The sequence below is a fragment of the Myotis myotis genome, unplaced genomic scaffold (genome assembly GCF_014108235.1).
Source record: "Myotis myotis isolate mMyoMyo1 unplaced genomic scaffold, mMyoMyo1.p scaffold_m19_p_4, whole genome shotgun sequence".
Classification (NCBI taxonomy): domain Eukaryota; kingdom Metazoa; phylum Chordata; class Mammalia; order Chiroptera; family Vespertilionidae; genus Myotis; species Myotis myotis.
In genome coordinates, this window is record NW_023416346.1 from 43,248,382 (window position 1) to 43,274,537 (window position 26,156).

Below are 26,156 nucleotides of genomic sequence, written 5' to 3' on the forward strand. Positions count from 1 at the left end.
AGGCTTGTGTCCATTTTTGACTTGAAGATGGTAAAGGGAAGAAAGATTTCTACCAAAAGGTGAAAAATAGTGTAAGGATCCTCAGAGGGAACAGGGGGCAGGGAGGAAATCAACCAAAGACCTTATATGCATATATGCATAACCCATGGACACAGACAATAGTGCAGTGAATGCCTGGGGAGGGGCCAGGAGTGGGGAGGAGGGGCATCAATGGGGAAGAAAAGGAGACATCTGTAATACTTTAAACAATAAAGATGAACTTTAAAAAAAAGTGAAAAATAAATGAGTTCTGATATTCTAAGAGTTAACCTATCCCAGTTTTAAATTTAAATTCATTTAAAAAACTGGCTAGAATACTGTGCTACCCAGGATTCTGGATAGTTAAGGCTTTCTGTCGTAATATATGTATGCTTACTTGTGTTTCATATGTGAATATGCACTCTGCCTGATTCATTTGTAAAGGATTTGTGGCCAGGGAATATTGTATACTTTAACATCTAGCAAAGTCGGAAGTTCTCAGTACTTACCAATGATTGAACTAATTCAGCATGCACATCTTCTCCACACGTTTTGGGCTAGACATAGTGAGTTGATTGATTTTGGTGTTTGTCAAGTTCAAGGAGTCTACCTCACACTGTCAGTAAAGGCTACTGTACTCCAGTTAACTGCCAGGTGTCCAAAACAGAAACCATATTCACACGCCACAATATTTTGAATTTAATTTAAAAAATCTGCCAGTTGCATCCGTAAACGCTTATGGTGTACAAAGGAATACTGGAGGTCACAGGTTAAACAAATGTGTTTTAGTTGACAAATGCAAAAACATGATCCTAATTCATCAATTTGCTAATGCTTATTCCCTATTATGGTATTATTTAAGCTTGATTCTGCTATCTCTTCACTCTTTTTTTGAATACAATTTATGTTGTTCTGTGCTTTACAAATCTGAACCTCAAAAATTGGTAAACCTGGAAGCCCTCAAATATAGATATTTTCATTTAGTGAGTGAACAGTATTATTTTAATTTTAAAAAAATGGCCACATACTGTATTGCAGTGGTTCTCAACCTTCCTAATGCTGCGACCCTTTAATACAGTTCCTCATGTTGTGGTGACCCCCAACCATAAAATTATTTTCGTTGCTACTTCATAACTGTAATTTTGCTACTGTTATGAATCATAATGTAAATATCTGATATGCAGGATGTATTTTCATTGTTACAAATTGAACATAATTAAAGCATAGTGATTAATCACAAAAACAATATGTAATTACATATGTGTTTTCCGATGGTCTTAGGCGACCCCTGTGAAAGGGCCCTTTGACCTCCCCAGGGATCGCGACCCACAGGTTGAGAACCGCTGCTGTATTGGAAGACTCAAAAATGCTCAGTAGCAACTCTGATTTAGATCAAGCTGACTAAGGAATGAATGAATAAATATATGCTAGCTAAAGGGAAGGTATATTTTACTTGTATTATGTAGCTTCAGAATTCCACGAGAAATAATTGATTATTTAAAACATATATTTGATTTTGAAGACATAAAGTGGTTAGTTCTGAACTTACTGGTTGAAGCAGAATTAAAAAGATAGTCAGGAAACCCAAATTTAAATTGCATCTAGCTTAAACCTAGGATCACCCTAGAAGATGAACTGGATTTTTATTTATTTTTTAATCAAAATCACATTTACTGTAGTTAGTTATAATAGAACATGAAATGAAGGGAAATAAATGATTCTGCCCCCCCCCCCCATTGGACCACCATTGCATCCAAGTAAGGAAGTTAGACATAACCCTGGAATACTTCTGTGGTTAGTTTGTAACACATAAACACTTCATACAACATGAGTTAATGATGTCTTAGAACATAGATTATTATTGAATTGCTAAATATGTTTTTAGGCATAGCAATTTGAAATTATATGCTTTTTGGCTAGTTTTTATAATTTAGACTTACCACCATATATTTGACATATTTCAGTGTAACTGTTTCTATACCCCCAATTTTAAGGGGGAAAAAAAACCACCTTTATAATTTAAAATCACTGAAGAAAAGAATTCTAAATTTGAAAATGAGAAGAATCTCAAAATAGTCATGAAAATAGAGGTATTGAATTGGTTTCGAAATCTCTTGGATGTCACCATAGTAGGCAAATTCCGTAACCATAAACTATACCTTTATGAAAACTGTTGAACCCCATGTTATGGCATTGGATCTCAGGCTTCAAGTTTGAAGTTGAGCTTCTTTGGGATTTAGGATATTTTTCATTCATTATGTAGTTGAAACCTTTTCTTTTTAGTCAATAATAGTTTCTACAGGAAATTTCAAGTTTTCATGGTTAGGCTTGGGGAATGGTTAAAACAATTGAATATAAAGGGCCCCTTTTCATGGAAACTTTAAATAGTGTTGTATTATTTTAATGAGTCATTAGGATTGGCTTTCCATGAAAGTGTTTGCTTCTGGTTAGCAAAACATTATTGTGATTGCTTTATAAGTATTTGAAACTAATATTTACAAATACGCAGGGGGGAAAAAAGATGGGAAGACTAGGTAATCCTCTAGGTCTCATTTTTAGTTATAACATTTGTGATACAGATGTCAATGGTATAACTCCTCTTTGGATGAAAGGATATAAATATAATTTTTAAAAATAATAACAATTTTGTTTTAATTGGAATATAAAGGAAAATGTCATATATTAGTCTAAAGGTCTTTTGGTAACTTAGATTTTTACACAAGTATAAGTAATGTAAAATATAGCAAATGATGACTTTCTTTAACTGACATGCCTTTTGAGACTGGGTATGTGATGTGCATATTATTGAAAAGTTTTTCAACCATCATAGATAAACATTATTAGAAATTGTTTACTCATATCAAAATAGTTCAGGATTTACAAAAATTAAGATTCTCATATTGCTAACTACATTGTCTTCATGGAACTTCTGTAGTTTTGCTTCTATATCTGAGGCCACCAAAATTAAAACAAAGTCATAAAACTATTTGAAAAGCTTTATATTAATGTACTAGATGCCCGGTGCACAGATATGTGCATGGATTTGTGCACCAATGGTGTCCCTCCACGTGGCCTGCAGGGATCAGGCCGTGGCAGGCAGACAGGGAGGAGCCTGAGCTCAGGCCTGGTGCTGCGCCGCTCCTGCTCATCCCGGCTCCACTGCACCCAGTCAGTCCTGATAAGAAGAGGCTCACACCACCTCAGCTGCGCTAGCTAGCCGTGAGCCCTGCATCTGGCACCTGTTGGTCAGCTGTGTGGTGCTCCTGCTGTGGGAACACACTGACCACCAGGGGGCAGCTCCTGCATTGAGCTTAGGCTTTTATATAGAGAGAGTTTTTAGTCAGTAGAGCTATATTCTTAACTTTTCTTTCAGTAAAACTGTACATCTTAAATGGCTTTTTATTTTGATAGTTTTGTAGATTTAATGTACAAACACTTCAGGAAATCTAACAATGTTTGGATATTTTATTTACCCAAAGTAATTTAAGTAATTTCTTAGGAAGTTGTGGAGAGACAACTAAACAGATAAATTACCATTATTTGAGATGAGAGCAGAGATTTTTCATTCGAGCAATCCATCATCACTATAGTGATGCAATTATTTCATTTAAGAAAGCATGTATTCTGGGACATTTTTGTTATCACACTTATTTTTAACAAGATAATGTACATATTTAATTTCTTTTCATTTTAAGGATTTATAGCCTAAAATTAACAATTTAACAGATGAATATTCCTTTTACCTGAACTTTGCTTTTAGTTATAGCAGAATCAATAACAACATTTAAAAAACCTTCCACGGTATATCCTTTCTTCAACACAATTCTTATATAATCACTCTGCTTATAAACTCTTTTCAATTTACTCAACAATTATTGGTTAACTGCTCTTCAATGCCAGGAATAGTTGTCAATAAGGGAAATAGAAACATTCAGGGATTCCTTCTTAAAGGAGGAGCAGGAATTTGGGGAGGGCTTCTCAAGCAGGTAAAGTGAGACTGGTTAATAATGCAGATTAACTATTAACTGTTTAATAATATGGATTAACTATTAACCGGTTAATAGTGTGGATTAACTATTAACCGGTTAATAATATGAATTAACTATTAACTGGTTAAAAGTGCAGATTAACTGTTAACCGGTTAATAATGCGGATTTTGTAATCCAAAGAAAACATGATGATTTCAAGAGAAACATCAAAAGTGCTTTATTCAAAGTAATGTCCATTGCTAGCTACACATTTCCCCCATCTTTCAGGTAATTTGTGGATACCGTCTGAATAGAACTTTTCTTGTTTTGAGGCAAATCATTCAGATACCAAATTTTCCACTTCTTCGTATGTTTTGAAGTGCTGCTCAGAAAGTGTGTGTGCCATCGATCGGAACAAGTGATAATCTGAAGGAGCAATATAACAAAATAGCATGCATATCAAATCACATATATATCAACATGTGTAACTCCATCTACTGAAAAAAAATCCGCATTATTAACCGGCACACCTAGTAAAATTGTCATGCAAATTCTTGTATGTAAATAGTTTAAATTTGAAAATCATTGGTTTCCACCACTACTCCTTCTCACACAAACAAGCACTTTGGTTTGGAGCTTAAGGCATTTTTTAATAAATGTGAATACTTAGGAATTAATTTTGTTTGTGCATGACAAAGATACATAAAGACTTACTTGGGTATATGCATCTGGGAATAATATACGAATGAAGCACTCAAGAGTAGTCTCCCCCCCAAAAACCATAAAGAATGTAGATACTGCAGAAAACAAAAGGAAAAAGGAAGTGCAAAAACTTCTGAATTTCTCATTCATTGCTAACCCTTCTTTCAGCTGTAGTGAGAGAGCAGGGGAAATCAGAATCTGTAAGTCATGAGTCCTCAGCAATTGGATATTACCTGTTATCTGCTCAGTCCTGTATTTTTGTCCTCCCATCCCATAACCTCATGGATTTGACCCCAAATTATAAAAGGTGCTACGTAAATAACAGGGACCACTACCATTCTGGCTTTCCATTCTCCTTCCAGTCATTTTTTTTTTCTCCTTTGGCCCCATTAACAATTGTTTTCTGTTTTATCATCTTACCAGTTCTTCTTATTGTTGTATCTACCCAAAACAAACAAACAAAACCAAGTAAGTTAGTACCCTTCTTCTCCTATGGAAATGTTAAAGATGGGAGAATACATTCCTTATGCCATCATGGCATGAGGAATTCTCCATACATATACATATGCATGTCCATGAATATATACCTGTGCAACAATTGTGTTTTTCTACTTGTTTGTATTGTGAAGGAGATAGGTACTATATTATTCCAAGGCATAGCCACATTTACAGTAGTCTGTGTAAATCCTTTGTAGAGCTATAAGGATTCACACAGTTCTGTTAATGAAATTGACATGTGAGAAGGTGCTTATAAAAAAATCAAATGATTACTTTCTAACGTAATTTTATTGAGAAACATCTGGGATTTTCATTTTGGTTTTTTAGCAAGACTACATATCTGAATATCTAGTAAAAAACTTTAATGTATTTGGTATTCAATTTCCTGAAACAAATAAAAGAAATACAGATGCACACAAGTGTATATAGCCATTCATGTGAACAGTTCTTTTCCTGTATTAAGGACCCCTGAATGAGTAAGAATTTTGCTCTGTTGTGCAGAAGTTAATTTTTTATGTTCTTTAAAGTATTTAACCATCTTACTAAGTTGGATGAGTAGGATGGTTATATACTGATTGGTAGAACATAAACAGAGCACACAATTTGGTATGAACTACAGTCTAGTCCAGGGGTGGGCAAACTTTTTGACTCGAGGGCCACTATGGGTTCTTAAACTGGACCGGAAGGCCGGAACAAAAGCATGGATGGAGTGTTTGTGTGAACTAATATAAATTCAAAGTAAACATCATTACATAAAAGGGTACAGTCTTTTTTATTTTTAGTTTTATTCATTTCAAATGGGCCGGATCCGGCCCGTGGGCCGTAGTTTGCCAACGGCTGGCTAGTCTGAGCAATACAAATAACATGGATATCCCAGATTAGTCTGAAGAGATATTGTCAAGACTGATGAGAAGATTACACAATACATGCTCACACAAACTGTGGTTAGTGCTATTAGTCTTTAGTTGTACTCACCACAGGAGTAACCAAAACTTGCAAGAAAAAGGTAGGTCAGTTCTTAAAGAATATCAGGAAAATATGGAAAGATAGGTCAGATACACACCATATTAGTAAATTCCTTTAGTGAAGAGGTGGTACTAGAGATAAATTGTAACAGTTCATCTGGAAGTTAAAATTTCCTATAAAGTTATTTAGAAATATTTACATTGAGAAAAAAATTATACTACTAGATATATATTTCATTTTTCTTCCATACTATGACTGGCTTAATTTTTACTTACCTTTTCCTCCCTGATCTTTCCTAAAACACCTTCTGGAATCAAGATTTTAGAAATGGTCTTTCTTCACCCTTTTGTAACTGTAGGAGTAGATAGCTCTTTGTAGTTCTTGTTTCTTTAGAATACATTGAAATATTTACAAAATGAGGCTCACTTCATATAGAAACACACATCTTATGGAATGGTCTCATCAAGAAGGAGGAACAATAGGAATTCTAGAGTGGGAGTCTTGGGCTAGGAGATGCAAACTTGGTTTCTAGTTCCAATTCTGCAACTAGCTAGCAGTGTGACATCAGCAAGTTAACTTCTCTGGGCTTTAGTTTTTTTGTTGTTTGTTTGTTTGTTTGTTTTTTCATCTATACCATGAGGGTATTGAGCAAGATGCTTTGTAAGAGTTCTAAAAATTATAAAAATGTTCTTTCTACATTGGGAGCCGGGGAATTCTGTATTGTAAGATTTGGCCAAGAATGTCTCTTCTTGTAGCCTTGGCCAAGTCCCAGAATTGTCCTTTGTTTATTACATCTCTGAAATATGCATTTCACAGGTATTTTTAAGCGATTAGTTAGCGTTCATAAAATGCTTTGAAGAGCTTTTATGAATGTTGTCTTTCTTTCCTGTTTTATGCAGTTGTCCATAATAGAAACCAAGTGCTCTGTAAATGAAATCAGTGTTTCCTTTAATGTGAATTAGGGTTTTTGGCATTTCTCAGTCTCAATATTAAAGTAGTGGGACACTTAATCTGCATAAAATTGTATTTAAAGCACACGTTTAATTATTTTCTTCCCTTCACTTCGAGGTGAAAACAATTTTAGTTCCGGAATGCAATGGTAATTACACTCCGTAGTCGCTACTGGAGTTGCTGTCAGGTAGTAAAATCTGATCAATTTGGAATTTGCTAATTTGTAATTCCAGTGCTTTTACCTGGCTGAAGTTTATTTCTAAATGATGAGGAATGGTGTTGTTAAACAAATTAATAGTGTAAAGTATATTTAATGGACTATATTTCTACTTAAAGGAATTATTTTTAAAGCCTTTGGCATAATAGATGTTTGCTCATGAGAGAGAACTACAGATCTCACCTAGCAGTTTATTAAAGCGAAAGATCTTTATATAAGTAAATGTCCATCATCAGATATAATGATGGGTTTGAGTATATTTAAGAGTGCTGAGCATGGGGTAGAGGAAAGCATCCTTATTTTCTTTTCCCTTTGAACAAATACTACAATTGTAGTACCATAAAAACAAGTTCTGAACATTAAGCCTAAAAAAACCCATTAAGTCTAAGAATAATCTAGGCTGAAAATGAGCATAGATTATTTGGTGGTATTGGTTGATTTCTTTGGAGCCTAATGAGATTAATTACAAAGAATATTGCTTTTAAAATCAGTTGATTGTTCACAGAGGAACAATAATTTGAGAACCTTTGCAATAAAGTGGTCTTTACCTGTTTGTGAGGGTTACCCTCTTGGAAATTTGGAAAATTCTATATTCACTCCATTTCCCACTTATAAACTGTTGAGTAGTCTTTATAGATAAACTGCTCAGAACACTTTACTACCATATTTTTACATAGGTTTTGGGTTGTTTGTTCTCAGGAGAAGTTACAAGTGCAATCACTGCTTTGTCATAAGTTGGAATGTGGTTGAATTTCCTTCCTAAAACACTGCTTCCTTGCTACAGATAGCTAATTTGTAGCTGTTTTATGTTTTGTATTTTAAATGCTTGAGAATGCTTTAGGTTTTTGGAATGGGACATTCCAAACTTGCTTGAGTACGTGTTTGTGTTTCCTTCTTGGGGTTTCCAATAGATTGTTACTGCTGATTGTACCTGCAATCTTTTTGCTCTATAACTATTAGGTATTATTACACAAAACCTTCTAATGTAAAATATTGAGCATTGTTTATTTGTATTAGTGGTGGGCTTTTTTAACCTTTGAAATATATTTTGGTAACCAAGCTATGGATAAATACTCCTTTCTGTGATTCCTTTGAAGATGTCTATGAGACAGTTTTGTGTGTGGGTACTAAAGAACTGAAAATATAATTTAATCCTTTGAAATGTTTGTTTTTTTGGGGGGTTAATTGTATATGCTAGATTGAATAAAAATTAGTTGTGAGATGGTGATGGCTGACATCTATTTAATATTTAATAAAGTTTATGCATTACTGGTCAATATTTCAAAATAGTCTTTCAATCTCTTCATATATATGAATGTTTATGTGCATATACAGGGTGTCCCAAAAATGTATACACTGTAACAGCTGATAGCTCAATTTTGAGAATGAAATGTATTTTAATAAACACTGCCTTTATAATTATTCAAAGTGTGTGTATACATTTTTTGGGACACCCTGTATATGAATGTGTGTATGTATATACTGCATACCTACTGTGAGTCTGTTTTTGCCCCACCCTACTATATATGTTTGGGTTTCATAGGAAAATACTTTTTGCCTGAATGTTGATGTGTATCTTTAAGGAAGGTACTTGTTATTTACCTTAGCTGATTTAAGTCTGTATTTCTAGTATATTAAATTATATATTTTGGAATTTTTAAAATGGTATGCTTTATAGAAACATTGATCTGTGATTTTTGAATACAAGGGAGAAATCCTCTTAAGGAGTAAGTCTCCTTTAAGAGTAAATCTTTTAGAAACTAGTAATAATTTGGAAAGAGTATCTGAAGCCCACTACTCAAGTTGGAAGCACAAGTTTATTGTTTAGATACAAACTCGAAAGTAAATACCAGCTCTTTGTCACTACAGTGATTTTTTTTTAAAGGTACTGGCTTTTGTGTCAATGGTAGTCTGCCTTTGCTAAGCTTTCACTGATGAAGAGAGATAATTCTGCTTTTAGGTAGAAGTGGAAGGGTGCTGTGAAGCTAGATATTTAGTGATGGTGACTTACCTGCATCAGAAATAAAATACTGCAGCCTGAAAATAAAGAGTTCAGCACAATACCAGTTGTCCTATTTTCCCGTCTTAGAATTGTGTAGAAAATTGCGAGTTTGATGCTTTAAACAGACACTTAAAACAATCACTTTCAGGGCACTTAGGATGCTATTTTCTGGCAGTATTTTAAAACAATATAGATGAACCTTATATTTCCATTGCTTTCATGAAATACCTCAAGCTGCCTTTGACAGCAGCTTTAGTTTTTGAACCTCCTTGTCAGTCAGTAAGCCCTAGAGGTTACGGGACCGGCTGCTAAGCTTTGGAATGGTCCCTGCTGGACACCTGCTTGGCCAGCAGCATTGGTCTCTCCTCTAGGCAATTTGTGAGCTGTTTGGGGGCGGGGGAGGAGTGGGGGGGGTGAACGGGAGGGGAAAGGGGGAGAGAAGAAGGGGAGGGCAGCATTGAATTAGATTGTTGATAGCGTCCCTCTGAGGACTGCTATTAAGAGCATGCTACTCTGTACTTCTCTGCTGCAGAAGACAGAGTGATTTTCGTGTTACCACAGCATGTTGTAAATGTATGAGATTTTGCTCATCCCGGCTTGGAAATAAGAATAGGGAAAGGAGAGCACCTTGAATCAGAAGCTACTAGAAGAACGTGCAGAGTTCTGCAGCAGTTTATATTTGTTCTTACATTTTGCCTTCTTCTAACTGGAAAACAGAGAGACTGGCATTTTTAAATGGGCTTTTCCCATAATGGCATTCTTGTATTGTGTGGCCAGAGCTTGCACAGGAGGAAAGCAGGCTGCTGAATTTAGTCACTGATCTCTATTAGCTGTGGCCTAAGGCTATGCTGAGGTTTATATCCCATTTGTATTGTTGCAGCTCAAAAGAAGAATGTTCAGAGGATGACAAGTGTATTCTGAGTAGGTATGTTGTTTCATTTTCATGTGAAACCCATCTATTTTTTTCCTGCTACTATTGGTCAGAAATCAGGTTAAGAGGTGCAGAATATAGTACAGTGCTGCAGTATCCCGGTTAAGGTAGAACAATGGCAATGCAAGCTTAAAACAATACAATAAAAAGCAAAACCCTAGCTGCTTTTTATTAAATAAAGCTGCATTGTGCCGTATGCACAGTGCAGTCTTAAAAAAAATATACTGCAGTCAACGCTTTCCTAACGAGGTGGCACTATTGTTGAGTTAGAACGATAGAATCATCATATTGCTTTAGGGGACAGGAGGATTTAAAGGAGGTACCTTGCAGCCCTATCTTACTGATTGGAAGCATCGGTTTTAGGGCACTGGCAGAATCCTTTGCTTGTTCTCCGCGGCAGCCACTGCTGTGTCAGTACAGTGTGGAATGGAAGTCCTAGTTGGTAGTCTGTTATGGAAACGCTGTTTACTGTTATTGTAGTACCGTGGTGACAACATGCCATTGAAATGGAAAACGAGCTCTCCTGCTATCTGGAAATTCCCAGTTCCTGTGCTTAAAACATCCAGGTCAACTCCACTTTCTCCAGCATACATGTAAGTGAGAGAAAATAGGATGTTAAAGTGGGATTTCATTCATGAATCAACCTTGTGGCAAAAGGGGGTAAAAATCACAAACAGCAACATCCAAAAATGCACAAGATTAAAAACTGCAAACGTGCTTATATTTAAAGATATTGGCATGCACACATTTTACCTTTGTTTTGTTTCCTTAGGAGTTTGTTTATTTTTATTTAAAGTGCCTAATGGTAATTTAATTACTAATATGAAAGTCTTGAGATATACCTAAGGAATTGCACAAGTATAAACTTTAATCTTTTACATTGTTTTTTTTTAAAATTTTTGTATATCTGAAATACTTAAGATGACTTCTTTTGTGCAGCGGCACAAAAAGCTGCTGATGCTTGCTCTTGTGTTGTGTGAAATATGGAAATGCTTTATATAATTTTTTAATGAATTTAAAATATTTAGAGTTAACACATTGTTAATAAAATGAATCTTTTAATCAGGACTTTTATATTTGAGCTGTGTCTGAATAGTAATCAGTTTAATATCTCTTTCCCAGTTTTATAATTCTGGTTCTGAGGTGTAAGTTTGAATTTGTGCAAATTACAGTTGTACAAATAGCTATTTATACATGTGGAGTTGAAAAGTACATGATTCAAATGCCTATTTTACAATTTTATTTTAAGTAAATGTACACTGAAGTATATTGGGCATTTTTTCCTAGAATATTTGGAAATCTTATTTTTTAAATTCACAGTGTTGCTTCCAAAACAAAATCCAGGAGATATAATAAAATATTCCTTTAAAGTATTGTCTGTGATTTTTTTTTTGGTGGAATAAGGAGTGAAAGCTGGACCTTTTTAAAAAATAAAAATTAGTATTGAGTAAAGCTTTTGAGCATAAGTCTGTCTTAACTGTCAGTGTTCCCTTTAAAATATTTTTCAGTAGGAGAGATGTGGAAAATTCTTCCTGCTTTAGATTAATTGTGTGTTTAGAAATCTGGTGAGTTGCCATTTTATTACTTAGTTTTTATTTTTTTATGAGGTTCAGATACACAGTGGCGTCTATGTAGTTCTTTGAATGGCTTTCAGCTGCTAAGGAAATAAGTGTGCTTGTGCTCTCAGTCCCAAAGAGGTGATTCCCTGGAAAGCGCTGGAAAATGAGGACATTTTAGTTAAATCCTGTCATCATTTCATTTTTTGATTTAAAATATCTCTTTTTAGAGATGCTTCAAGTGATTTTATCTGTTTTGGAGTTAAACTCTTTTCCCTATAAATTGTATTTTAAGTTATATTTGTAAAATAAGAAAAAAAGATCAGCTATATTTGTTTCGAAAAAGCTGTAGTTGTCAAAAGCACAAAAATAATGGAGGTGACAAGTTAATGGAGTTCCTTCAAATTTTTCAGAAAATGTGATGTGCCTGTTGACTTTATGAAACTTAGCTGGTGAGAAATGACTAAAGATTTACCAAAAGGAAGTTTATCATCAAAACAAAACAAAACACACACCCCCAACTAAAATCAGTAGGTTATAATTAATAATGTTTAATGATTCTAGTATTTCTACAATATTTTACTGTCCAAAAGATCCAAAGTATAGCTCCAATTGCAGCTGGTTTAAAAATACTTATATTTGATTAATTCATAATAGCCACAGACTCAGATATAACCCAATACAACATCTTTAATGAATAACTTTCTTCCTTTTAAGTATGTACTCACCTCTTTGACCTGATGATATGAATGAATTGATTTAGAGGATAGAAGCTAGAAAATATCACAGACCTTGCATGTTGACATTGATTATTGGTAGTACAAGTAGGTACAATGGAAAAATATATTCAAAGAGGTAGCATTAGCCTAGACTATTCTGACATTGTGATAGTCTATATTATTAAATTGGCCTTAATTTATTTTTCTTTATAAATAAACACAGGTTTGAAATATTATGTAAATATACATGAAGAAAATATGTTAAATATAGGAAAAGACTAGCTTAGGAAGTTTAAAAGCAGCTTTAAAAACAAATTTAGAGTTCATTTACTTACTTGACCAGAAATAAAATTATCATGTTTAACATGTTGTTCTTGTCAGTGCTTCTTTATATTCCATGACACTTCTACATACAAAATGATACTTAAGTTTAGTATTATTTTTGCTTTCAAAAATTATAATAGAGAATACTGGGTCAAATAACATTATATTTATTTTCACAATCTTTCTGCTAGCAAATAGGTTAAATGGTTATTTGTGTCTTTTGGGTCTAAAGTCTTTGCATTAAAATGGAATAAATTCTGACACCGATAAGATGTGATGTTTTAGAATTTACTTGTGAAATTATGTATAAATAATTAAAATAGTATCTTGAATATAGAATTCTTCACAGTTAAGAAAGCATATTTTTGTAGGTTTGCTTATGTACCAGAAACACTGGTTTGCAATGTTTTATCATTATGTACTATGATTTGTCAAATACATGTTATGTGGTTTTCATTGAAGACGGGTACTTTTTCAAGACTAAAATTTCAATATGAAATATTTTTGGTTGTAGTAATTGAGCAAGTATGGAAAAACATAAAGGCTCTTTACAGCGTCTTTCTAAACTCAGTGTAGGTGCTACTTAGCTAGAGAGAGCCTTCCATTGATGCTGTGGATAGGGCAGTGCTGCTACACTAGTGAAAGCTACAGTAAGGAATGTTTAACTTACTGCAAACATTGAAGAGAAAGGCTATTTTTCCTTGTGGGTTTACATACAGAAATTTTTCTTTCTGATTCTTTAGAATTTGAATGACAGTTGAAACTTCTCCATATTTTCAAGACTTATTGATGACTAACAATATTTTTGATAATATTAGGGAAAATAGTTTTTTATATAATGCACTTTTCAAATTGTGTTATAATATGATTTGGGAAGAGTGGAATATTTTAAAGACAAGAGATTTAGGAAACAAATCCTTTGGCCTCCAGATAGATTTATTGCCAAATGCTTAGTCTTTATTGGGTAGACTTAGCCTTCCTTCAGCTTCAGTTTTGAAAAGTGGCAGGGTGGTGTGCCATCCATGTAGAATTCTGAAGGGATTGTCTTGATAGAAATCTGAGTGACATGTTTGTGTTACACTCTTTTCAACAGTAGGTTGAAGTTCAACCTTAGCCTGAGGGAAGATCTTCTGGTCAGTGTAAACTGAATTAGTAAAGACTCTGCTCCTGACAGGTGTGAATCATATAAATTAACCTGTCATTTTGCCTAAATTAAAAAATACACTCCCATCTTAGTGGGTTTCTGGTGTTTTGGTATTCATCGTTTTAAAATAGCAAATGGTTCCTTCTGCCTAATGTTATAGGATTAATGTATTGCTAGACTCTAAGGACACACTGAAATAGACCAGGATTGGCATTAGTGATCCTTTTATCTTTTCTTCATAAGCAATACATTTTGATAATAGTAGTGTGACAGTTGGGACTAAGATAATAGGTAAGAATTAACCAGCTCAATATAACAAGGAATTCTAGCAAGACTGACACTAAGGGATATTTTCCTTAGAATTTTGCCCTTCTCAAGGAAAAGGACAATGAGTGTAGAATGAGTATTGGTGAATTAGACTTTTTCTCTTCTGGCCAATGCACTTGCATTCAGTTAGCTTCCTGTTTACAATGATTTTGTTTAATATGCAAAATATATTTTATAGTAAATATCAATAGCACAATATTTTATAGCAATTGTTTTCTATAATTTCATCATTAAAATTCAGTATCTAGATTTCCTGAGAAAAGAGTATGCATAATATATAAATGTATTTTTGTTTGTGGGTGATTCAAAGGATAGACTAAATTAAAATATGCATGTGTGTGTTCTTTTTGCTTAATCCCTTCACCAATAAATTTAATAAAAAATAAAAACATGTATTTGCCTAATGTGACATGTCTAGCTCCTAAGATTGTCTTTTTTTCTAATTTGGTGAATAGAAGAAAACTTGTGGTTTTAGATATCTTTTTTATTTAGCAAAATACTTATTAACTTGTTTATCTCACATTAGAAAAGAATATACTTAGTCACGTTCACAATTAGCATAGACATAAACTTATGTTTTGTGTCTGCTTAATTTGTTTTCACTACATATGGTCAATCAAACAAAATTATATGGAGCAGTAACATAAAGAACTCCTAAGAACAATTTAGTGTTAGTCTGTAACTTTTGTGGCACATTCTCTGGGAATTTCCATTGTCTGAGTTTGCAAAAGGGCTAGCTTTGCCCTTATTAATGGAAAACCATGGAGATAAAGTGACCTTAGAGATAATTTAGAGAATCCAATACCCCCTTTAAAACAAGAATCCTTCCTGTGACACCTCTGAAATATGGTGATACATCTCCTCCTTGATGACGGGCAGCGACAAAGAGCTTACTACCTCATCAAGGCAGCACCTTTCATTTGTGGACAGCTCTTCCTTGCATTGAGCAAAATCAATTCATATCTTTTATTTCCTGTCCCTAGTGTGCCTTATCAAGCTATATACTAAAAATATCTATTTTCTCCATTACGTATAAGTCTGGAAATCTTCTCTTTAACTCATGTGACATGTTTTCCTGACCCTTCACTCTGCTGGCTGTCCTCACCCAGATATTTTTTTAATGATAATCTTTATATGAGATACTACATCTGAATGCAATGTTTTTTTATATGGTCTGACTAGAAGAAGACACCTCTGTCCTTTTATACAGATGTTCTGCTTGTCTTATAGAGCCTGGGACTATATTATTTTTTAATCATAGGGTTCACACTGGACCATGGTGAATTTAGAGTTTACTAACTTCCAGAGGTTTACACATGGATTGCTTGCTCTTCATATTCAGTGTTTATTCTTTTATTTTATTTTATTTTATTTTATTTTATTTTATTTTATTTTATTTTATTTTATTTTATATATTTTATTGATTTTTCACAGAGAGGAAGGGAGAGAGATAGAAAGTTAGAAACATCGATGAGAGAGAAACATCGATCAGCTGCCCCCTGCACATCTCCCACTGGGGACGCGCCCACAACCCAGGCACATGCCCTTGACCGGAATCGAACCCGGGACCCTTCAATCCGCAGGCTGACGCTCTATCCACTGAGCCAAACCGGTTTCAGCCAGTGTTTATTCTTTTAGCTACTTCAGATCTTTTAGTCTGAGGAAGTGTGGCATGTGGAAGTGAAGTTAAATTTTTGTTTTAAAGCCTATTGTGTATGTTTTTTTAAAAACCTCATAACCATTTAATTTAACTGAAAAATGTTGCATACAAGAAACTTGTACTACAGACAGCTAGTATTTTTTATGCTTTCAGAAATTTCCAAGAATTTTACTTGTTAATAATTAATCTAGATTCATTTTTTATCCTTAAATGAATGTTAATTCCAAGTACTCCTCAAAAACAGTTGCCCCACAGGGGAGAGAGGTGAAAATGCAAATCGTATACCATCATGGGAAGTCTGGCTAAAAATTATAAGAATTCCAGACATTCTCCTTGAAACTCAGAATATTTAGTAGGGCCAATTTAGGAGGAGGGAAAAGAAAGAAGAAAGAGACAATAAGCAAGTTTTTGTGTTAATGACTATTACTTGTGGTTAGTCAAGAAATATAAGCATCGTGCATGATACTGTAAATTGAAATGGCAGTTGAGTGTATTGCTTTATTTTCTTAAGACTGTGAGAAAGGCGGTATAAAGGTGAGATTCTTGGGGAATCCTATATAATAAAAGCCTAATATGCAAATTGTTCCCTCGACCGAGAGTTTGACCGCTTGCTATGATGTGCGCTGACCACCAGGGGATGGTGTGGAACATGGCAGGCGTCGGCAACATGTTGCTGGCAGGATGGTGGAGCAGGTGAACAGGTGGCACCAGGCCAAGGCAGGCATGAGTGGGGGCCCGATTGCCCTGCCAATCACCCTGTAGATGGTGGCCAGCGGCCGGCAGGTCCTGATCATCCAATTGGGGCCAAGCCCTGACCTGGGATGGGGAACTGGCGGTGGGTGGCAGTGACCAACCTCCCGTGGCGCCCGGGCAGGAGGCTGCGAACTCTCGCCTGCTACCTGGGAGCAGGGGTGATGGGGACAGAGGTGAGGGGTGTCAACTGAGCTTGCACTCATTCCTCCTGCCACCCTCCCCCGGGACACGAGGGCTCGCTTGCCGGGGAAGCCCCCTGCGCTCAGGTGCCAGGTGCTCGTGAGGAGCCCACCCTGCACCTGTGTGGCCTCTTCCAGATGAGCCAGGCCGCAGCCACCAGGACCGCAGGGGTCGGTCAGGCTCCCCGTGGGTTTGCGCAGGAGCCGGTCTGTGAGGCCAGCCAGGAGAAAGCGTGCTGCCCACCCAGCTTCTGTGTGGTGCCACTGGGCAGCCCAGAGGCCCACATTGCATCCCAGCCCGTGGCGTCCAGCCATGCTCATTGCATCTCCACATGGGGACTTGGGCACCGTGACTCAGGTGGAGGGGGTTGTGTGGGGGCCCGGGGGCCCAGGTGCTGCCCAGGGCCCAGAGGTCAGCTGGGACCTGTCCTTCCACGCCAGATGCTCATGCTTCAATTGCTGGCCAGGTCTAGGGACCACACTTGTGCACGAATTTTGTGCACCAGGCCTCTAGTTGGTACATAAAGAAGTTAATGAGTAATCCATTTTTGCAAGTGCTTAGTTCTTTTTCAATCACCTTATATAAATGAATTTATAATATTCAAAAGTTATTTACTTCCTGTTATGTACCAGGCATAAATCTTCTGGGTATTAGAGGTATAGTCCTTGTAGTCATTCAAAATGACCATTCTTTGTCTTCCATACTATCTTTATTCACAAATAATTTAATTGCTTAATTTATTTTATTGTTGTGAAAATTCTTACCCAAGATAATCAAATTAAATAACATGTTTGTTTACTGTATCTTCAGTATTGATAACAAATTTAATGGCAATGAAAACACTACAGAAATGTGTCTGGGCTAGATGAGGAGACAGGAATTAGGGAGAGATACTAGGTTTTAAAGTGCAATTTATGTTTAAACTTGATAGTAATCTTCTTAAACAAGAAGAACAGAATGCCATACTTTAAGTTGGATAAGGTTTAGGTGCTTTATAGTGCACAAAGATACATGGTTTACCTTCTAAGTAGCAATAATTTGATCCTGGACTATACAATGTAAATTTGGTGAAATGTAAAATTATATCGTGTTACCAAGTTTAGTAAAAGATTTCCAATTAGAAGACTTCCTACATGTATATGTTCCTACAGGTAAATGTTGTTTTTACCCAATTTTGCCACATTTATGGTATGGTAAGACAAGCATGCTCAACTTGTTGGAGAGTACTTCTTATGATATGGTTCAATGGAGAAATGAAACAAGTTATCCTTCCATAAGAAAAACATAGTTAAAAATAACTTTGAGAACGCTAAGAGCTTAAATCTTGAATCTAGCCTATATAACAGATGTTGTAAATTTCATATGAAATTTTTAAAAATTTATTTGCAGTTTAAAAAATTGTCCTGGTTTCGCATAGTTAAATATAATATGATTTATTGAGTACTATAAAAGTGCCGGGAACTTTTCAAGCTGCCTCCCAAACATTCTATAAGGGTAAGTCTTTTCCCTGCTTTACACACAAGGGCACAGTGTTCAGGGAGCTTAATTAAGTTGTTCAATGTTACACTTTAAGTAAGAGGTGAAATGAGAATTCAAACTTAGGTCTGCTTGATTTCAAAGCTCTTAACTTCTCTAATGCCTTTTTGTTTTTATAGACTTTTGCTACTTTCATGTCATCTATTAATTAGGTAATATCACACTAGGATTAGATGAACAAAGAATATGACAGATGAGAAGATATTTTTTTTAAATTGGATGGGGGTAAAGAGAGAAGTAAGGTTTATTTGACAATACTGTCAAGTGGTGAAGCTGTAGAAAAATCCTGGGGCAATTATCTTTACTTGCTGGTATATCAGGATTAACCTTAGTGTTTCCTATTTCTCTTGAAACACTATTCTACCTACACTGGCTACCTATTTTTTTCTTCCATGTAATTATCCACCACGGACAGTGCTGTAGTTGGTGTGCTCTTTTTAGCACTTTCTAAGGGTACTATCCATTCAGTATGTTTAGTATTTTCTTGTGAACATTATTGTCGCATCGCTTAATTATGTGCAAGGTCTAAAAAAAAACACAACCAAACAAAAAACCAAGACACACACACACAGCACTCCATGTATTAATTTTCTATTGCTGCCATAACAAATTACTGCAAACATCACAACTTTATTACAGTTATTTAGGTCGTAAGTCTGGTATGGTTCTCACTGGGCTAAAGTCAAGGTGTGTCAGCAGGGCTGTATTTGCTTCTGAGATTCTGAGGGAGATTGATTCTTGCTCATTTGGGTCATTGGCAGAAGTCAGTTCTTCACAATTGTAGGACCACTATGATTCCCATCTTCTTCTTTTTTAAAAATATATTTTATTGATTGTTTACAGAGAGGAAGGGAGAGGGATAGAGAGTCAGAAACATCGATGAGAGAGAGACATCGATCAGCTGCCTCCCGCACACCCCCTACTGGGGATATGCCCGCAACCAAGTCACATGCCCTTGACTGGAATCTAACCTGGGACCCTTGAGTTCTCAGGCCGATGCTCTATCCACTGAGCCAAACCGATCAGGGCTGATTCCCATCTTCTTGCTGGCTATAGGCTAAGGGTCAATTTCAGCTTCTAGAGGGCCTGCATCCCTTGGCTTATGGCTCCCTTCTGCCATATTCAATGCCAGAAATGGCAGGGTGTTTTTTTTTTTCCTCACACTGATCTCTTTCTGACCTACTTTGCTTTCGTTTACCATTTTTAAGGACTCATGTGATTAAGTTGAGCCCACCTGGATAATACAGGATAATTTTTCCATATCAAGGTCCTTAATCACGTCTACAAGATACCCTTTGTCATGTAATCCCATATTCACATGTTCCAGGGATTCAGACGTGGACATCTTTGAGAGGCCATTATTCTGTCTACTATGCTATAGTTGAACACAGTTAGGCTTATGCATGCATTGTAAAAAATTATTCCAATTGACCCAAGTGGTTCTTGTTACTACACTATACTACTCTCTGGGCCAGTAGTTTTATTCTTGAAAATTACAATAGTTTAAATATAACATAGGCAGTTCTCAAACTTTGCAACAGTGATTAACTGGAAACCTTATAAAAAGTAGAATTATCCAGTGACAGAGTTATAATCTGAGGTTGTGTTAAAAGTATCATGAAGACAATCTCTAATATTAGAACTTTTATTATGCTCCAAGTCCTATAAAACAAGCACAAATGAATTGTATACAAAGAATTTGCAAATATAGAGAAACAGGTAAAATGCAGATATGAGTTCAAACTAAGATCCTAGTCATTTAAGAACTTTATTTTTTATTTGCCTTCTTAAAAATTCAGGCTGTTTTTGAGATGGTTTGCATGGCCCACGTCTCCTTTTAAAAGCTAATAAGCATTAGTGACACATTTTGATTAAAATCATTAATTCATTTTCTTTTTTAATTGTATTTTTATTGATTTCAGAGAGGAAGGGAAAGGGGGAGAGAGCTAGAAACATCAATGGTGAGAGAGAATCATTGATTGGCTGCTTCCTCCACCAGGGATTGAGTCCGCAACTGGGTATGTGTCCTGACTGGGAATTGAATTGTGGCCTCCTGGTTCATAGGTTGACACTCAACACTGAGCTATGCTGGCTTGGCATGAATTCGTTTTCTTAATAAAGTTTTATGTAATAAGCAGAAGTATCTCAAATTTCTCCATTGACATTAGAGCTGTCTAAAAAGTGCTACACTGAGTGTGTAATACAAGTTGGTTGATATTGATTGTTTTTTATTGTATTGAAGAAAAAAATGTCAAAGATCCCTGTATTTCTTTCCACTTTCTCTGAACACTTTTAGTATATACAAAGGACTGTTCAGAATAAAACAAAGTCCACAGGAAAATAATAGTTAACAACTAGCAGGCCCTCACATATCTCTGAAAAGTCATAAGGATAATACAGGTTGTTGAGAGAACCATTTAAAAATCTTCAAAACCTATTACAGAATCAGTGACATATAATTATCTGCTTGTTGCCTTACTAATGCCTTTCAGTGCTTTGAGCAAGGGAAATATACAGAAATTTTGGCATTGGTTAACATTTATTGAGTGAAACAGGGACAGTAAAATAACAGATGAGGACTGTCTATGTCACTCAGTTATTGATTATAAAACCTGACCATCCAGCAAGTTACTGTGGCCTGAAAAAGTGACATTTCTAAACTTGGAGGTGAGTGGAGGAATGTTCCAAACTCAAAACCAGTTATTTAACTCTCTGAACACTGTTTGCTTCCTATTATGGAAGGTGCAAGGGCTTGATTGAGTTTTTTATTTAAAAGGCATGGATTGCCAGCACCGGTTTGGCTCAGTGGATAGAGCGTCGGCCTGCAGACTGAAGGGTCCCAGGTTCGATTCCAGTCAGGGGCATGTGCCTTGGTTGCGGGCACATCCCCAGTGGGACATGTGCAGGAGGCAGCTGATCGATGTTTCTCTCTCATCGATGTATCTAACTCTCTATCCCTCTCCCTTCCTCTCTGTAAAAAATCAATAAAATAAAAAATAATAAAAGGCATGGATTACTTATTTAGAGCACTGAAAATCTTAGAAAAAGATTACTTATTTAGAGCACTGGAAATTTTTTGAAAATTAAACATGAGAATGATAAATTGGAGTGGCAAATTCAGTTGAATATTTGTGAACATCTGTGCTAAAGTAGTGCTTATGTCATCCCTTTGTCCCTTCCCTATCTCCCCCTTCTTCCCTCCTACATTAAAGTTTTTCACTGCAGGTGTTTCTAAAAATTCAAAATGACCTTTGTTCTTCATTTACAACTTGTCCTATAACATCTTCTATTATCACTTTTTCTCGTTTCAAAAATATAGTGCTTTTCACTGGTCAATGAGATAAGACCAGGACATCTCAAAAAGCGTAATTATTTTATTCAGGGTTCTTTGAAACCAAGAGCTGGAAGGAATCTTAGAAATTACTCCTTGTCATACCATTGTACCTTGAAAAAAATGTGATATTTATGTTGGATGATTTTTCCTCCATCTGTATGTTTGTAAGTAATGATTTAATCCATGCCTTTTTATTATTTTTCCCATTCCACTGTATTACAAATTAATGATTAAGACCAATTTACTGAGTGAGAAGAGATCAACCAAAGAACTTGTATAAATATATGTATATGCATAACTCCTGGACACAGAAAATAGGGTGGTGAAGGCCTGGAGTTGAGGGGGGTGGTGGAGGTGGGTTAGAAGTCAATCGGGGAGGATAGGGGCTTATGTAACAATGAAGTTTTTAGAAGACAATTTATTAAAAAACATCAGCTAGATTTCTCTTTATGCATGTGATTACATTGCAACCTTTCCCTTGTCCTACAGTGAGCCATGTTTTTAATGAACTCCGTTTGATCTAGCTTTCATTGAGGTGGACCCCCAATATTTGAAATATAATTTTGAAAAGTATATTGGATGTTCTTAGTTGTGAATAGATCATCCAGTCCCTTAGCATCACCAAATTGAAATTGTTTTCATTCATTATGAACACTTTCCTACAAGGATTGTGTATATGTAATTATTTCTAAATGATTCACAGATAAAGAAAAATTTGTGGAACTGCAACCAAAATTTTGATCTTAAGTAGACTCAAGACCTGGCTCATTAGAATATTTTCCATAGACAGATTGCTGAAATACATAGATAGATGCAGTTAGAAGGTGCCTTTTTCTCAAATGATGAGATGTACCATTGCATCATCATAAGTTCCGGCTTTCTTTTACATCATTACTAGAGGCTTGGTGCACGGATTCCTGCACTGGTGGGGTCCCATGGCCTGGCCTGTGGGGATTGGGCTAAAACTGGCTCTCCAACATTCCCCAAGGGGCCCCGGATTCTGAGAGGATGCAGGCCAGGCCAAGGTACCCCACCAGTGCACGATTGGGGCCAGGGAGGCGCCATGGGAGGGCTCCAGGGCGCATCCGGTCTGTATCACCCAGTCCTGATTGGCCGGACCCCAGCAGCAAGCTAACCTACCAGTTGGAGCGTCCGCTCCCTAGTAGTCAGTGCATGTCATAGCGACTGGTCGAATGGTCAAAAGGTTGGACACTTAGCAAATTAGGCTTTTATTATATCGGATAATTGCAGATTATAATTTTGAATAGTGGATGTTGTTTGATTGCTGATTCAGCCTTGTAAATAGCCTGTTCTGGGATGAATAATCCTTTAAAATAAAATAATAGTAAGGAAAGTTAATGTTATTTGTCTTTTCATTTGGTGTATATGCTAAATATGAACTCATACACTTCTGTATTAAGGAGCAAAGTTCTGAGTTTTGTTACTATGGTTTATATAAGTTATACAACATGGTATTTGTTAGTAGACAATGTTGATAATTTATTGTTATTTATATATCATTTAGTCCTTTGGAAAGTGTTTGTTTCTTTTATTGTGATTTTTTTGCAAGCAAATATCCCAACTGCTCTTTGTTTACCTATCTCTTTGTGAGATGCCTGGAACATAGTAGGTCCTCAATAAATGCTGAGTTGATGCATGAATTTAGGAAGTGTAGTTTTGAGGTTTGTAGCCCTGTGCAAATCACTTCACTTGAGTGTCAAATTTCTTCATTTGATATATGCAGTAATCTAATAGGTACCAGTCTTGTTAGAGAGCAAGTTACAGCTATCTTTGCTATGAAAACTAATCCAAAACCCTGATTCTGTTCCTTGCTTGCTGATAAATACCACTATGCGGTTACAGACTGAAAGTAGTTTTAGTAGAAACAATTTACCAGTGACTAGAATACTTTAGTCATGGTTCATCAAATTATAATTTGATAAAGAAAATAAGATTACAATATGTTCCAAGACAGCAACTATTCTTAAAGTAAAGAGGGTTTTTTTCTTTACTTATTTTTACATGTCTTTTACCATAATGGAGCAAATTGGATAAATTTATGTTTTAAAGCAAGTGTGTTTGCACTTAAATGATAACGTTTTGTACATATGGTTTGAAAAAAGGAATAGACTAACTGAAAAAAAGGAAATCTGACCTAGTGTTTAGGAAAAATAAATTTAAAATTAGTAATGAAAAATCATTCATGCTTACTTATCTTCTGAATTTTTATACTTAAAAGGGCTTCAACCCAATTGCAAATGTTTAGCATTTATTCCATTTAAATTCAGTAAATTTTCCTTCTATCAAAATATTTAAATAAAATGGTGTTTGTATTACTTGGTTAGCAATAGAAAAAAGGCATAGATGTTAATAAGTATGAAAATGACATATTCTATTGATAGTTTTATTCTTTAATCACTAAATATATATTTATTTTGAATTATTTGCTGGAATGTGTGATTAGTTAAGGAGGGATAGTTCAAGAAACCTTGAATTCGAGAGTGTGGCATTAGGTGTTTGTTCAGCAAGTAGTGAGGAGTCATTGAATCCTTTGAGCAAGGAAGTGACTTTTGGAGTTATAAATACAATGACAATTCATTAAGAAGATATACTATAAAAATATGTAATTTATATTAATGACAAAATCCAAATGAGAAGTAGTAGATACCAGAAGTTGTAAGGTCAGTGAGAGTGGAGAGGCTGTGAAAGACAGGAGCATGGAAGAGAGATAGTCAGTAGTACTTTAACAGTCGCTTGGATATGGAACATGGTGAAAAAGCAAGAGTCAGAGGTGACTGAAGTATTTTGATGATAACAGTTTTCTTTTAGAGTCCAAAATATCCTAGCTATGTCTCTCTTGAATGCATGACATCTGGATACATTTGAGATGACTGAACTTTATTCTGACTGACCAAGCTCCCAGAAATGATCAAGAACTATGTCATTGAATTCATTTCCATTGAAAGTACCTTTAAGTAAATCAATTTTCCATTAAAGTGTGATCTATGAAAAGATTTGATTTTGGAGATTTGGATATGACTTATTGCTTTAAGAAATAGCTGTTGTAGGTGGGGTGAGGGTAGTACCATTTAGAGTAGCATTTTACAACTAGATAGACAAATGTTTAAAACTTTGATTCTTTGCTATCCTTACATATGTGGTGATGCTTCCCAGTCTCCTTCTCACTTGCACACTGAAGGCCAGAAATTATAAATTGGTTTTCAATGACCGTGTGGAAGGAAGGAAAGTACTGCTTCTCTCTTTCTTGCTTAATATACCTTTCTCCTCAAGCAGATCAAGTTAGTACTTCCTTACTACTTCACTATTCATAGCTTCTTCAAAAACACATACAGTCTGAAAATGACCCAATTACCTTCTACTTAAAATTCCATTTTTTTAAAAGATTTTTTATTGATTATTTACAGACAGAGGAAGGGAGAGAGAGAAACAAACATCGATGTCTGAGCAAAACATTAATCAGCTGCCTCCTGCACACCCCCTATTGGGGATGTAGCCTGCAACCTGGGCATGTCCCTGACAGGGAATCAAACCAGCAACCTTTTGGTGCATGAGATGATGCTCAACCAATTGAGCCACGCTGGTCAGGGCAAGATTCTCATTTAAATGACTGAGAAGTGTGAATGCTTGATGCATATGGTGCCATATTGTTTAAATGATATGATCTGCTTCTACCCTTGTTGAGTTCCACACAAGTATACACACATACATACTCTTTAAACCAGAGAGTTCAATGTTCCTAAAAAGAAACACTTTCCCCAAGGAGCAAATTCCCCAAAGAATTATAATTTGCATCTACCCCCTCAAAAAAAGTCTACCTTTCAGGAAATAATTACCAATTTTATTAAGAATATTTAATATTTTGGATAAGCAAATATAGTCATGATACACAAAACATTTGCCCAGGATTCCTTCCTTAGTGTTACTGAACAATGGACAAAGACTCATAAAATTATTTTTGTAGAGAAATTTTTATTACATTACCAGAGCTGTCTGTAGCTAGATCATGGAATTGTGTTGTGATATAGAGCTGGACATTATAGTGATCTTAGTTAAAATACTTTTCTAGTAGTGTAATAATGTGATGGAGCCTGATGGAATTTTAGGAGAAAAATCAGAAGTCATTTATGGGGTTAAAGACTGAATTTATACTCTTAGAATATGATACTTGAATGTGTAGATAGGTGAGTGGGCTGTAGGTGACTATAGATTTTGTCCATCTCCTAACAACCTGAGAACTTAGGATCAACAATGGTTATGTTTCTTTATGGTAAGCACTAGAGGCCTGTTGCATGAAGAGACTCGTGCAATAGGCCTTCCTTTCCCTGGCTGCTGGCACCAGTTTTCCTCCG

At 35.6% G+C, this 26,156-nt stretch overlaps 1 protein-coding gene across 6 annotated transcripts in view; it reads left to right on the plus strand.

The window, feature by feature from the left end:
* The window catches only part of KLHL13 (kelch like family member 13), a 192,235-nt gene that overhangs the window by 121,457 nt on the left and 44,622 nt on the right, over nt 1-26,156 (plus strand). Inside the window, exons 1-2 of one of the 6 annotated variants that reach the window (XM_036305763.1) lie at nt 9,914-10,247; nt 10,734-10,846. The exons of 3 other annotated variants lie outside the window; for them this stretch is intronic. In XM_036305763.1, coding sequence (XP_036161656.1) covers nt 10,749-10,846 — 98 coding nt within the window. In that variant the 5' untranslated portion in view covers nt 9,914-10,247; nt 10,734-10,748. Of the gene's footprint in view, nt 1-9,913; nt 10,248-10,366; nt 10,847-26,156 lie in introns of those variants that run through there. 2 more of the 6 variants (XM_036305765.1, XM_036305762.1) reach the window with 2 other exon arrangements.